At 34.2% G+C, this 15,324-nt stretch overlaps 1 protein-coding gene across 1 annotated transcript in view; it reads right to left on the bottom strand.

Moving 5' to 3' along the window:
* LOC107160409 (zinc finger protein OZF-like) overlaps nucleotides 1-15,324 on the bottom strand; it is a 52,091-nt gene that overhangs the window by 11,069 nt on the left and 25,698 nt on the right. The window contains exon 3 of the mRNA XM_048813865.1: nucleotides 10,112-10,238. Coding sequence (XP_048669822.1) covers nucleotides 10,112-10,238 — 127 coding nt within the window. The remainder of the gene's footprint in view (nucleotides 1-10,111; nucleotides 10,239-15,324) is intronic.

Genomic DNA, 15,324 nt, shown 5'->3' with positions numbered 1-15,324 from the left:
ACTATGAATCAAATTGATGAGTTAGCTAATGAGTTAAATACTTGGGCAATAATCATGTGCAAATCTAATGTTTCATTTGATAACCACTTACCATCTAATCCTTTATTGTCTTTTTGGTCATTGCATCCTGTAATTTTTCCAAAAATGACAAGAAAAACACCTATCATGAATGCTCCAAATATATTCACTGATGGGTCAAATAATGGTACAGCAGCAGTAGTTACCCCTGATCAAACTTTTACATTTTTAGTACCCAAACAATCAGCTCAAAAGGTAGAGCTTAATGCAGTTTTACAAGCTTTTGTGATGTTTAAAGATTCTGTATTTAATTTATTTTCTGATAGTCAGTATGTAGTTAATGCTATAGTATCTCTTGAAGATGCTGGTAGGATTTCCCCTTCTTCTACTGTTTTCTCTTTGCTTTCCACTATACAAAGTCTAATCTGGGACAGAAAAGATCCATTCTTTATAGGACATATCAGGGCACATACAGGATTGCCTGGAGCCCTTAGTTTGGGCAATGATTTAGCAGATAAAACTACACATGACATACATATTTTCTCTACACTAGAAGAAGCTATAAATTTTCATAAAAAGTTCCATGTCAATGCTAATACTTTACAAAAGCGTTTTAAAATAACTAAGGAACAAGCTAGACAAATAATAAAACAATGTCAAAATTGTGTGACCTTTTTACCACAAGTTAATCTTGGAGTCAATCCTAGAGGATTGATACCTAACCATATTTGGCAGATGGACGTCACACACTTGCCAGAATTTGGAAAATTAAAATATTTGCATGTTACAGTTGATACTTCTTCTGGATTTTTGATGGGCTCCCTTCATGCCGGAGAAAAAACTAAAGATGTTATAGCTCATTGCTTACAAAATTTTGCCACTGTGGGTGTTCCAAAACAGTTAAAAACAGATAATGCCCCTGGTTATACTTCTACCTCTTTTAAACAATTTTGCTCATCATTTGGCATTACTCATATAACAGGAATCCCATACAATCCACAGGGACAAGGCATAGTTGAAAGAGCTCATCAAACTATTAAAATGTACTTATTAAAGCAAAAAGAGGGAATTGGAAAGGGGTATATATCCCCCAAAGATAAACTTAAAATAACCCTTTTTACTCTAAACTTTTTAAATTTGGATTCATCAGGACTTAGTGCTGCGGAAAGGCATATGTATCCAAAAAATGTACATAAGCCTAAAGTACTTTGGAAGGATATTCTAACAGGACAATGGAAAGGTCCTGACCCAGTGATTGTCTGGAGTTGGGGGTCTGTTTGTGTGTTTCCACAGGGAGAACAGCAGCCAATTTGGATACCAGAGAGATTAACTAAAGCGATTTCTACAGACCAAAAAGATGATTTGGTTCAAATCCATAACAGCTGATATCCAGAACTCCAGTTTGTCTATCCTTACATCTGTGACAGTGGTTCTCCCACACCTGGAGGCTAATGAAACCAGGATGCTTTTTTCTTTTTTTCTAATATTTATTTTTTAGTTATTGGCAGACACAACATCTTTGTTTTGTATGTGGTGCTGAGGATCGAACCCGGGCCGCACGCATGCCAGACGAGCGTGCTACCGCTTGAGCCACATCCCCAGCCCCCAGGATGGTTTTTTCAATATCTATTTTATTATTGCCCTTTCCCACATCATGAAGTTCTATTTTATTTTTTGAGTCATACAGACCTAGGTTAATGTTTTTCTTTTTCCTTTTTTTTTGGTTAAATTTTTTCTGATCAGTTCTATTTTTTGACTGTGGAGTTTTTAAACATTGCAATGGAGATTTCACCTGTGAAAAGCTACAAGGCCTTTACTATTATGTTATGTGTTGTATGTATTTTATTATGTGTGCACACTTCTGTTTTGTGTTGTATGTCTGTATGTGCGTATGTCCATATATCATATATGAGGAGCGCTCATGAAAAAAGGGATCCAATTTTTTTTATTCACGTGATTTAAATGGTTTATTAATTGGGTAAACACCTGTTGAGGATTGTTTTAAAATGTGAACAAAAAAGGAGGTTAACAGATATGTTTGTTTACTTTCACCTTTCCTTTTCGTTACATCTAATTCTATTCAGGATATTAAATTGTTTAGAAAATTGCTTTCTTTTAGTGCCTGCTGGAATGTTACATAATTTTTTTTAGCCATCATTGCCAGAATTCCTATCTTCATCCCAGTGCCGGTGAAGACAAAGATAAAATCAAACTACAGCTTCTGCAATAGCTATCACAACAAACTGTATAAACTGATGCATCAATGAATAATGTAACTCAACAAGTGATGCTCAATCAAGGAGTCGATTTACTTTAGGAGGAAATGAACATATTAACAGATTCCTCTGCTTTGAACTGCTGGCAGAACTTGCCTGGACTATGTATCACTTGCATGCATTGTGAACTATCTGTTGGTGCAGCGAATTGTGGTAGTGCTGGGGTATCTTTGCTGATGGTGTCATCGGTGGTACAATTGTTCCAAAAGGAACCGTCATTTGGCTTGGTGTTGTGGCATTTGGCATCCTCCTCCCTTCTGTTTGTGATGGTCTAAAATTTGGGGGCCAACAGAGGTGAGGCAAAGAACCTCACCCCCCACTGGTGCCAAGGCCTATCCACAAGTAGGCTGGACCGGTAGTCAATGACGGGCAAGCTCCAATTGCAATGGTACCAACCTAAGACAGGAGGCTGACGCCTTGAGGTCAGCTCATCCGATGAGGGGTAAGCACCATAGGTAGTATTGGATAACCTAAGACACGCACGTTCCCTAAGCCACGTGCTTGTTGTTTAATTAAACAGAAGTGGGGAGATTCTGAGAGTCACAGCTGAGTCGGAATGACGCATGGCATTTTTGACAGAAGGGAGTGGTTGAGAGGTGAAGCCATGGAGCCATAGAGATGATGATGGTCATGTTAAGCTGTGTATTCAACTGTATATTAGACCCCTGCTGTCCACTTTGGGCAGCCAGCCGCTACTTTGGAGTTCTCACAGGGATTCCTGGGGAGTTCGCATTGGTTGGGGGAGTTCCGGAGGAGGGATTTCTGGTGGGTGGTGTTCCTGGAAGGGCCGAGTGGGTGGTGTTTGCGGGAGTTCGGGCAATAAAGGAGTTCCTGTTTGAACCTATAAGTGCCTTGTGGCGGCTCGGTTATTTTGTGCCCAGCCAGACTGCGGCACAATATGCCAACACGCCACAAAACACAGTACCTGGTCACCACAATTTTACTCTCTGAATTTCTGACTTCCACATGTGAAAAAAATTCTCCTGCAGCTGACTTTCTGTATCTGCCTTATTTCACTTAATGCAAAGTCCTGCATATTCATCCTATGTTACTTTAAATGACAAGATATTTTTATGTCTAAACAGCAATGGCATATAAATACCACACTTTTACTAATTTGATCATTGATGGACACATAGGTTGAGTCCATATCTTGAATATTGAGATCAATGTTTTCACTGAATAAAATAGTGGAGCTATCTCTTCAACATGCTGATTTCATCTCTTATGGATACATATTTACTATTGGCATTTCTGTATCATGAGGTCATTCTACTATGTTTTTTAAAGAGAGAGAGAGGAGGGTGGGAGAGAGAGAGAGAGAGAGAGAGAGAGAGAGAGGAGAGGGAGGGAGAGGGAGAGAGGGAGAATTTCTTTTTAATATTTATTTTTCAGTTTTCGGTGGACACAACATCATTATTTTTTATTTTATGTGGTGCTCAGGATCCAACGCAGTGCCCAGCGCATGCCAGGTGAGCGCGTTACCACTTGAGCCATATCCCCAGCCATCATTCTACTTTTAATTATTTTTGTGTGGTGCTTGGGATTAAGCCCAGGGATGCTATACCACTAAACTACAACACAGCTATTTTAAAATTGTTTGAGACATGATGTTCCTAAATTTCTGTGACTTGCCTCAAAATTAAATTCTTTTGTTGGCTTCCCAGTTAGCTAGGATTACAAGCTTGTAGCACTATACTTGCCTTTTATAATTTATTTTAAAATTTCCATACTGTTTCTACAAGAACTATATAATCTACTGTTTTCTGTTTTTTTAATGGACAAATCAATTAACAATAGTACAGCACATAAAGATAAAGAAAACCATGGTTTAATCAAAGTAACAACAACAAAAACAAAAAATATTAGGAATTGAGCATTAGGATAGTGAGAGTTATGAATTACCCAGAACACTAAGTAAGCATTTGAAGACATTTGGTTAACTAAATTCAGACAAAGATTGTTAATATAAATAAGCATAAATTGTGAATGTGAATAATTCCTCAAGAAAAAAATGTCTGAAAGAGGCATTCATGGTGTGTAAAACTATAATCTTAGCCATCTGGGAGAGGCTGAGCAGGAAGACTATAAGCTGAAGTCCAGTCTTAGCAACATAGTGAGACCCTGTGAACACTTAAAAACCTATAGAATATATAAAGGGAAGTGGAATATATATATATAGAAAATATATAAGGGAAGTGGGAGAGAAATTCAAGCATGCCACTATGAAAAGTGATAAACCACAAGTTAAACCATTAAGCAAAGTAGAAAAAACAATTATAAGAATTATAGAATACAACTTTCAAAGTAACAGTAGCAATTTCTTTACTTTTAAAAAATTTATTTTATTATTAATGCATTATTACAAACCACAAATCAAAAGGAAAAGCTTTACTAACAAAATTAATCTAAAGAGGAAAAAGAAATTGCTGAATCAATTCCACAGAGTGTGGTCAAAAATGGAGCATGGCCTGCTCCCCAAGGTGCTCTGGGGTGCTCCAGCTCTAGGCTAGTGAGGAGCTGGGGAGCTCGTGAAAGCCTATAGTTTCTGCCCTGCAGACCCCTGGAGCTCCTAATGTTGCTGCCCACTGGTTGGCCAAGGCTGTGAAGAACCTGAGAGCTCTCCCCCTGCCTGGATGACCTGATGGTGGCATTGATCTGTAGGACCTCAGACCTAGGATCTCTGGGTTGCCAAATCTCCTGGCCCAATCCTGTCCATCCTAGCCAAAGCGAGCACTGAGAAAATGGCAACTTTGTGTGGTGGGGGCATAGCATGTCAAGAGGAATGGTGGCCAATCCAATGCCTGGAGGCCAGCAGGGGCTTTGAGGGCCCAAGAAGGTGAGTGGATGATGGATTCAGCAGCCCATCAGCACAGACTAGGGCTCTCTGTGACCATTCCAGGAGGGCTCCATGAGAATACAACTTGTCCTGGCAAGGTAAACAAAGGCCTTATCCATCCTGGAAGGTGAATGAAGCCCTGGAGCATGATGGGTGGAAGGGTGAACACCCTTGGGTATTTGGTGTTTATTCTACCAAAGACAGAAACTGTAGGGTAACATATCATATTTGATCAGATGAAAATGTCTACCACATTTCAGGTAGATTTACTGGCCTGTTGTACAAGGCCTGTGTATATAATATGAAAAAGCTGCTCTGAAACTTTTAAAACTTTTGCCACATCTGGACATTCTAAATGTAAATGTTTGATAACATATAATAGAGTTACAAAATAATGTCTTGTAAATGGCCATTTGTTTTAAAAAATCAGAAATATCTTCTGGAAGTGACCTTGAAATGGAGTTGTTAGACCATATCTAGGAGTGGCACTTGTCCACATCTTTTGAGTGGATTAGAAGACATGAAGAAGCCTTGGACCACAAGAAGAAATTGTCCTGTGCCAGACTGGCTATATGTAAAAGAAATTCTTCATATTGTAACCATTGTTTTGTATGCATATTTTACTCCTCATCACTATATATACAGTTGACAATGCTAAATACCTTTTTAGAAATATCTAAGCTTTCTAGATGTTCTAAAGTTCTTAATATATGTCAAAAGTAGAAGTGGTAATATATAACACATGTGTAATTTTTTAAAAAATTCATATAAAATTTTTTTGTGGGGGAGTGGGGAAATAGCCAAAACCCCTGTTGAGTAATACATATTGTGTGCTGATTCTCTGGAGCACCATGCCAGTGTGCTTACAATGAGGCAAGAGTAACCACTGTTCCTATGTCTGTGGGTTTTGTTTTACTGTGCTGTGTACTTAGTGTATATAAAGGATCAACAAGTCCTAATCTACATCTAGCTTTTCTAGATGTCAAAGAGGTTGCCAGTGTATGACAAAAGTATAATTAGTAAACCACTTTTGTATATTTTATGTTAAAATTATTGGGAAGGATTGTCTTCTGAAAATGTTAGCATTATAGTGCACAAGGTTGGTGAGAGCCAAAATGCTTATATTTTGAAGACATTTTCAAATTAGGACTATTGGTACATGGGTGTAGTTTATTCAAGACTGTTATGTATGTAGTAGACAAATTGAGTCCGTAATTGAAAAATTTAGTCTGCATAGAAGTGACTATTTAGAAGTGACTATTGTATGCTAAATGTAGAGGTAGTAAAATATTATTTCATAAGGCTGATGTTCTCTCTGATATGCAGGTGCTTACACACAATAAGGTAGGCAAAAATAGAAGTTCATTTTGGATTAGATAAAAGGGAATGAAGGGAAGAGAGTGGGATGGGAATAAGAAAGTAGAGTGAATCAGAAATAACTTTTCTATATTCATATATTAATATACAACCAGTGTAACTCCACATTTTATACAACCACAAGAATGGAAAGTTATATTCCATGTATGTAAAATATGTCAAAATACATATATCTACTATGGTATATCTAAAAAGAACAATTAAAAATTTTTAAAAATAAAAATAATAAATCTGAAAGAAATTCAACTGAATGTAATCTATAGGGAACTCTAAATCTAAGGAAAGAAGTAGATGAAAGCAAAAGAATATGAGTGTTACATACAAAAGTGACCAAAAAAAAAAAAAAAGCTGGGGTTGCCAAATTATGATACAGAAACCATTTAAAACAAGAAGTTATATGGCATAAAATATACTTTAAATTAAAAAAAATTAAAAAGAGGCACAGTAGATTATACAAAGATAAAAAAGACTTTTCCCTAGAATACTGTCATGAGAATAGACATGTTTTCAACTCATATCATACTTTCCAGACATAAAAAGGTAAGATTGGAAAAAGTAAATACAGAAATAGAAAGTAACACTATAATACTAGGAGATACCAATCTCCATTTACTGTAAAAAAAAAAAAAAAGTCAAACAAAATGGTAATCACAAAACAAAAACTTTGAAAAATACATTAAATGAATTTGACTTATATACTAAATGTTCTCAATAGCAAATGGAATATTAAACTGGATTGACCCTGATAAGGAATAAAACAAAGGTTAATAGGTATAAAAATAGTAAAATTATTTTGTAAATATCATAGCATAAAGTTAGAAATCAAAAGTGGAAGGGATGTTCAGAAATCCAGAAATAAGGGCTGGGATTATGGCTCAGTGGTAGAGCGCTCGCCTAGCATGGGCGTGACCCGGGTCAATCCTCAGCACCACATAAAAATAAAGGCATTGTGTTGTGTCCATCTACACCTAAAAAATAAATATTAAAAAAATCCAGAAATACGTGGCAATTGGTTGAACAATCTTGAACATGGTCTTGTTCCAGAATTGAAAGATAAAATTAAGAACCCTTTGTACGCCTCAGTTAGCTGGAGACTCCATCTAAATTTCTATCAAACTCCCACTTCTTTTTTTTGCAAACAGAAAAACATATTCCAGAAATTTTATGGAATCTCAAAATTGTATGAAAGCCCCCAGAATTTCAAAATATAAACAAAATTGGGAGAATGTTGTGTCATGATTTAAAAACATTAAAAGCTATAATATTCAATGGGTAGTACTGACATCAAGTTAAACAGATAGGCATATTAAATTGGGAGTGTAATAATCTCTTGCATATGTAGCAAATTAAGACATTTGCATGCCATTGTTTGTTACAGTATTATCTAAAAGAGCTACCATGAGAAAGCAAACCAAATATTCCTTGAAATAAGTGGATGAGGCAATTTGTAATATAGAAACTACAGAATATTTTTCATGTTAAAAAAAAATCCATAAATTTCTGTAAAATCTATAATCAGGATAAATCTTCAGTATATTAGGTTAACTGAAATAGGTCCCTACCAAAAAGAAAAATACGGCAGAATTCTACTTATATAAGATGCCTAAAACAAAACAAAACAAAACACAAACAAACAGACAAACAAAAACTTTCTGAACAGAAATGAGAATGGCATTACTGAGGAGAGAAGATAGAAATGAGCCTTTGTTTACATAAGAATTTATTTATTGATTTTTGAGATGTAAACTTTTTATAGATATATTACATAACAATTTGAATTAACATTACTGAACAATATATTTGATATGGTGAACAGTAAGTTTTGTTTTGTGGATTTAATTACAATTAAAATTTCAAATAACACATAAAATATAAAAATAATTGCAAAATATTTTAAAGCTATCGTTGAAATCTCTTTACCCAATACATAAGAAAAAACTCATAAATATATAAATAAAGTGCATGCATGTAATCCGGGTACTAGGAATTCTGAGGCAGAAAGATTGCAATTTCAAAGCCATCCTCAGTAACTTAATGAGAACCTTCCTCCAAACATAAATAGAAAGGGGCTGGGGCATATAGCTCATTATTAGAGCATGCCTGGTTTTATCCCCAGTACATTAACATATAGAAAATTTACACTACTCTGTTCATAGGCAGGATAAAAAACTAATCCAGATAAAATATAAATGTCATTAAAAGGGTATAATATTTATGCAAGCAAGTAAAAGCACATGTAATTTTATTGGCAACAGAAACAAGGATCATGCATATCTTAATTTAAACTTACATTGTCCTAATTTGTGAAATAATGGAAATTGCCATCTAATCATAAAATATGGATTAAAAATAAAACAGTACTAAATTATGTGAGAAAACCTACTCCACAACATAAGACCTATTCAATAAAATGGAAGAAAAAGAAAATTTAACAAACAAAATTGTATATATCCACAGATTTACTATTTTACAAACCTTTTTATGTAACTACAATTTGCAACTGTGACTATAGATCCCAAAAGAGCATTCATTATAAACCTTGATCTTCACTTTACAGAAAATCCATTACAAGTATTTATAAAGAGCTCTGATAAGGAAATTTTAATGAATAAATATATAAATAATATTGGAGAGATTGCTTTATAATATTAATTTGCCGCAGTCTGGCTGGGCACAAATCACGAGCCACTGAAGCAGGAACAAACTTTATTTCTGAACTCCACCAGCACACTCCACACAGGCTCCCTGGGAACTCTCCCGAATGCCACATGGCTCCTCCAGGAACCACCAACCGGAAATCCCTCCTCTCAAAATCCCTCCTCCCGCACTTCCCCAACCAATGGGAACTCTCCGGGAATCCCCACGAGAAGTCCAAAGTAGCTCGAGAACTCCAAAGTAGCAGGCCAAGGCGGACAGTAAAGGTCTAATATACAACCGAATCAATCCAGCATCGTCTTAGTGGCTTGCCTCTCAACCAATACTATTGGCAAAATGCCAGGGGCCATTCCGACTGAGCTGTGGCTCTCAGCATTAATTTATTACAATGGTTTGACCTAGAGTTCTCCAAAAATATGCATCAATTTCCTAAAGGCCCACAAATAATATCATGCTGACCCTCATAAGCTAAGGCGGGTTTTGGTGGTTAATTTGAATATACTGGTACATCACTGGAGAAAAAAGGAGACTTTAAAGAATTTGAAAGCATGATAAACATAGGGCATATGTGTTCAATGACAACAAGAGAAATAAACCTAAGCTTCTAAAAAATATTTTCTGGTGGATAACTTCTCCATCAACACTTTGAAGTTTGACGTCCTCCTTGACATTTGGGGCTCTCAATGTGTCCAATGCTATATGTAGGCCACAATATTTTACATCACTGAATTCCTCTAAGTACCATTTATGTAAAGTGAAGAATATATAACTAACCAAGAAAGGAAGAGATTAAAGACTCAAAGGAATATCATTAACATTTATCTGTACCAAACAATGCCTTTTTCTTGAAAGCACAAATCTAAAACTCATTCTTGCAGAGAACTTCCAGAAATATCTTCAAGGGAAGAAAATTAAATAACAATAATTAAAAATTAGTTATACTTACCCAAGAACACCATGTTTCTGTAGTTCTCTAACATTACATCACTATATAATTTTTGCTGAGCAGGCTGCAGGCATTCCCACTCCTCTTCAGTGAAATCAATGGCCACATCCCTGAATGTCAACAGTTCCTGAAGTAAGAATAGGTAAATAAATAGCAACTTGACCATATGATAATTCAGAGTTTGTAATCTAACTAAAGTTGAGCTGAGGGCTGGGGATGTGGCTCAAGCGTAGTGTGCTCGCCTGACATGCGTGCGGCCCGGGTTCAATCCTCACCACCACATAAAAAAGAACCAAAGATGTTGTGTCTGCCGAAAACTAAAAAATAAATATTAAAATTCTCTCCCTCTCTCATCTCACTCTCTCTTAAAAAACAAAGTTGAGCTGAGAGTTTGTAAAAGGATTCTCATGTAAGTGATGACTTTACTTATTTATAAAGATACTTTTAAACACAGTGTTACCATTATCTACCTCTGAAGAAAAAGTGACATAAGTCCAAAAAGAGTGTATATACTCCACATTTATGAAATAAAATATAAAATTCAGGCATCAACACAAGACTATACATTTGTTATTTTTATATCATAATCTAAATTATATATATATATCTCTCATATGAGAAAGTTATGATGACTAAGAAGGGGAATTCTCAAATTTTAATTGCACAACCATGAATCAGAGATTTACTAAAATGCAGAATGTGATTCAATAAATAGTTCTGGGATGGAGCTGGGTTTTCTGAGTATGTAGCAAGCTCTCTAGTGAATCCAATACTGGTGGTATGAGAGAAACTTTTGAAATGAAATGAGGTAGACAACTAAAGGAAATATTTACTAGTAAATTTGAGTTCAAATGTTTTATGGTATTTATGTATATTATTAAAATAACAAATAGCAACAACAATCCTGCTTGAATATTTTTGTTTTTTAAATTTAAACTTATTTTTAATAATTAAAATAAAAATTGTACATACTTATGCAATAAAGATTTTGATACATGTATATATTATATAATGTTTCTAACAGGATAAACTTATCTTGCTCTTCAAACAATTTCATATTTTATTTAATTTTATTGGTTCTTCTTAGTTCTATATGACAGTAGAATCCATTGTGATGAAATTATACAAGCATGGGATATATTGTATTCTAATTAGGATCCTATTCTTGTGGGTGGGCATGATGAGGGGATTCACTTAGTTATTTTTATATGTGTACATAGGAAAATTATGTTAGATTCATTCTACTGTCTTTCCTATTCCTATTCGCATCCCTTCTTTTTGATCACCATTATCTAATATACTAAACTTCTCTTCTTATCCTCCAACACTTTACATGGTTTAGCTTTCACTTATTAGCAAAAAAAATTAGAATTTTTGTTTTGGGGAAATTTGTTTATTTGACTTAGCATAATTTTTTCCAGATCCATCCATTTACAGGCAAAAGTCATAAAGTCATTCTTATTTATGGCTAAATAACATTCCATTGTGTTCCCCTAAGCAACAATTTCTTTATCCATTCATCTGCTGAAGGATGCCTAAGTTAGTTTCATAGCTTAGCTATTGTAAATTGAGCTGCTATAAACATTAATGTAGCTGTGTCACTGTGGTATGCTGATTTTAAGTCCTTTGGATAAATACTGAGGAGTGGGATAACTGGGTTAAATGGTGGTTCCATTCCTTCAGGAATCTCCATACTGCTTTCCAGAGAGGTTACAACAATCTACAATCCCACCAACAGTATATAAGCATTCCACATCCTCTTTAGCATTTGTTACTTGTATTCTTGACACTTGACACTCTGACTGGAGTGAGATGGAATCTCAGTGTCATTTTAATTTGTATTTCTCTAATATCTGGAAACGTTAAACATTTTTTCACATATTTATTGATTATTCATATTTATTCTTTTGATAAGGGTGTATTCAGTTCCTTTGCCCCTTTACTGATTGTGTTTTTTTCATGTGTGTGTGTGTGTGTGTGTGTATTAAGCTTTTTGAGTTCTTTGTATATCCTAGAAATTAACAACATATACAGGTGGCAAAGATTTTCTCCCATTCTATAGGTTCTATCTTCACACTATTTTTCTTTTGCTGTGAAGAAGATATTTAGTTTGATGCCATCTTATTTATTTATTTATTTGTTTGTTTGTTTATTCATTCATTCATTCATTCAATCATTCATTCATTTATTTTAGAGTCTTATTCAGGAAGTCAGTTCCTGTGCCAATGGGTTGGAGTGCTGGGCCTATGTTTTCTTCTAATACATTCTGGTATGATTTCTAGGTTTTTGGTCCACTTAGAGTTGATTTTTGTGCAGGGTGAGAAATACAAATTAACTTTCATTCTACTACATATGGACTTAAGTTTGCCCAGCACCATTTGTTGAAGAGGCAATCTTTTCTCCAGTGTGCATTTTTAGCATCTTTGTCTAATATGAGGTAACTGTATTTATGTGGGGTTGTCTTGGTTTCTTCTATTCTGTTCCATTGGCTTTCTTGTGTACTTTTGTGCAATATCATGATTTTTTTTGTTGTTACTGTAGGTCTGAATTATAATTTATGGCCTGATATTATAATGTTTCAGGCTTTGTACTCCTCACTAAGGATTGCTTTAGCTATTCTGGGCCTCTTATTTTTCCAAATAAATTTCATGGCTGCTTTTTTTCTATGTCTATGAAGAGATCATAGGAATTTTAATGGGGATTTCCTTGAATCTGCATAGCTCTTTTGGTAGTATGGCCATTATGACAATATTGATTCTCACCATCCAAGAACATGGGAGGTGGTGTAATCTAAATATTATACTGTGTACTGTAAACAAAAAAGTATTAAAATATACAAAACCTAAAACTGAACAAACAAAAAATATCAAGGCTATGAAAAATTGAATATTCCATACATCTTTGAGAGAATGCAAAATGGTGCAAGTATTGTGGAAAGCACCTTCATGTATTCTAAATGATAAATATGTAAATAATAATAAAAAATAACTAACACAGAATTACATAATGAACAGAATTGATCCCAGACATGTACAAAAATAAGTAAAAATGTACTTAGAAAACAATTTGTATATGAATATTTATAGTTGAATTATTCAAAATAACCAAAGTTGCAAACAACCCATATGTCTAATAGAAGATTAACTGATAACTGCCAGGCATAGTGGTGCAACCTAGAATCCCAGGAACTCTAGAGGATAGGTAGGGAAACCTCAAGTTTGAGCAAGTTTATGGAATCCCTGCTTCAAAATGAAAAAAGTCTGTGAGTGTTGCTCAGTGGTAGAGTATACCTGGATTTATCCACAGTACTGCAGATGTCATAATAATAACCATGACAGCTAACTATAATTTGGTATGTCCACACAGTAGAATTGTATTCATCAAGAGTTTAATTAGAATACTAAAATATGCAACATAGATGGCCTTGAAAGCATTATGTTAAGGGAAAGAAATTAGAAGAACTTGCCATACACTGCATATGTCAAATTATGTAAAATTTTTTAAGACAAAGCAAATGCATTGAAAAAAATGCATTTTAGTCATTCCAGGGCCTTAGGGAAGAAATTGGGAATGGGTGTTGGAAGGCACTGGTTCTTTTTTATATATAAACTGTCAGAAACTTTATAGATGTAATTGTTTTACAACACTGTGAATATACTATCTAGTACTAAATTGTATTCTTAAAGATGATTGTAATGGTCAATTTAATTTTATGTATATTTTACCAGAATAAAAAAGAAATAAGTTTTTACAGTAGGCACAGAAGAATCAAGTCCACTGCCAGTAAAAAAGGGCAAACACAAACATAAGTGATATTTTTAAAATAAATAATCTTCTGGGATGGGGTTGTGGCTTAGCAGTAGAGCACTCGCCTAGCATGTGTGAAGCACTGGGTTCAATCCTCAGCACCACATATAAATAAGTAAATAAAATAAAAGTATTTTGTCCAAATACAACTAAAAAAAAATTAAAAAAATAAATAATCTTCTTTTCCATAATAAGAAATATTTACATTAACATGCCATGGAGATAGATATATATATATATATATATATATATATATATATATACACACACATACACATATTTGATCCTTAGTGAAGTGTTATTATTTTCTACTTATGATTTATTTATATTTGTATTAAAAAACATGTCTGAATAGCCCTGAATACTGGGTATCTGTCAAGTGTTTCTTATATATACATAACTCAATGTGATTAAAACTATATTTTGAGGAGAAGGGAGGGGCATAGGGTAGAAAAGATGATGGAATGAGATAGACATCATTACCCTAAGTACATGTATGAAGACACAAATGGTGTGACTATATTTTGTGTACAACCAGAGATATTCTATGTGTGTAATATGAAATATAATGTATTCTGATGTCATAAATAACAAATTAGAATAAAATATAAATTTACAAAACCTATATGTTGATACACTCACTTTTATATATATAGTAGCACAATTCACCATAGCCATTTTATGAAAACAGTTCAGATGCCCATCAATAGATGGATTAAGAAAATGTCACACACACACACACACACACACACACATATACATATACACATGATATTTATTCAGCCATAAAGAAGATTTAGATCATGAAATTATGACATCTGCCAGTAAATGGATGGAAATGGAGAATGTAATGCTAAGTGAAATAAATCAAACTCAGAAAAATCAAGTATCAAATGTTTTCTCTCATATGTGGCAGCTAGAACAAAATAAGGGGAAAGTGGAGGCTTAGATATTATAAAGATATGGGAAGATTAGAAAGAGAGTGAGAGGGAGAAGGGACAGGAAAGGAGAAGAATTTTAACAAAACAATATTATGTGCATATATAAACTTAACACCATAAATTACACCTTTATGTATATGTAGAGAGCACCAATTGATAATAAATAAATATATGAAAGGATGATTAGTAGAGGAAGGAGAATATTGGGAGGGAGGATGGAGATAAAAGAAGGTAATGAGAATTGAAAGGGAGCAAATCAAGTTGAACCATGTATTACTTTTTCAAAATAAACCTAATTAATACATATAACTATAATGCTGTAATGAAAAAAATTCTTTAAAAATTTTTTTTTGTAGTGGTGGGAATTAAACCTGGATTCTTGCACAAGCAAGGCAACTTCTGTACCACTGAGACACATCTCCAGCACAAATGTGTATTTCTAATCTTGATTATTTCTTTCTGTTA

Source organism: Marmota marmota, unplaced genomic scaffold (genome assembly GCF_001458135.2).
Source record: "Marmota marmota marmota unplaced genomic scaffold, marMar, whole genome shotgun sequence".
Lineage (NCBI taxonomy): Eukaryota > Metazoa > Chordata > Mammalia > Rodentia > Sciuridae > Marmota > Marmota marmota.
This window is presented reverse-complemented; position numbering and strand designations above follow the sequence as displayed.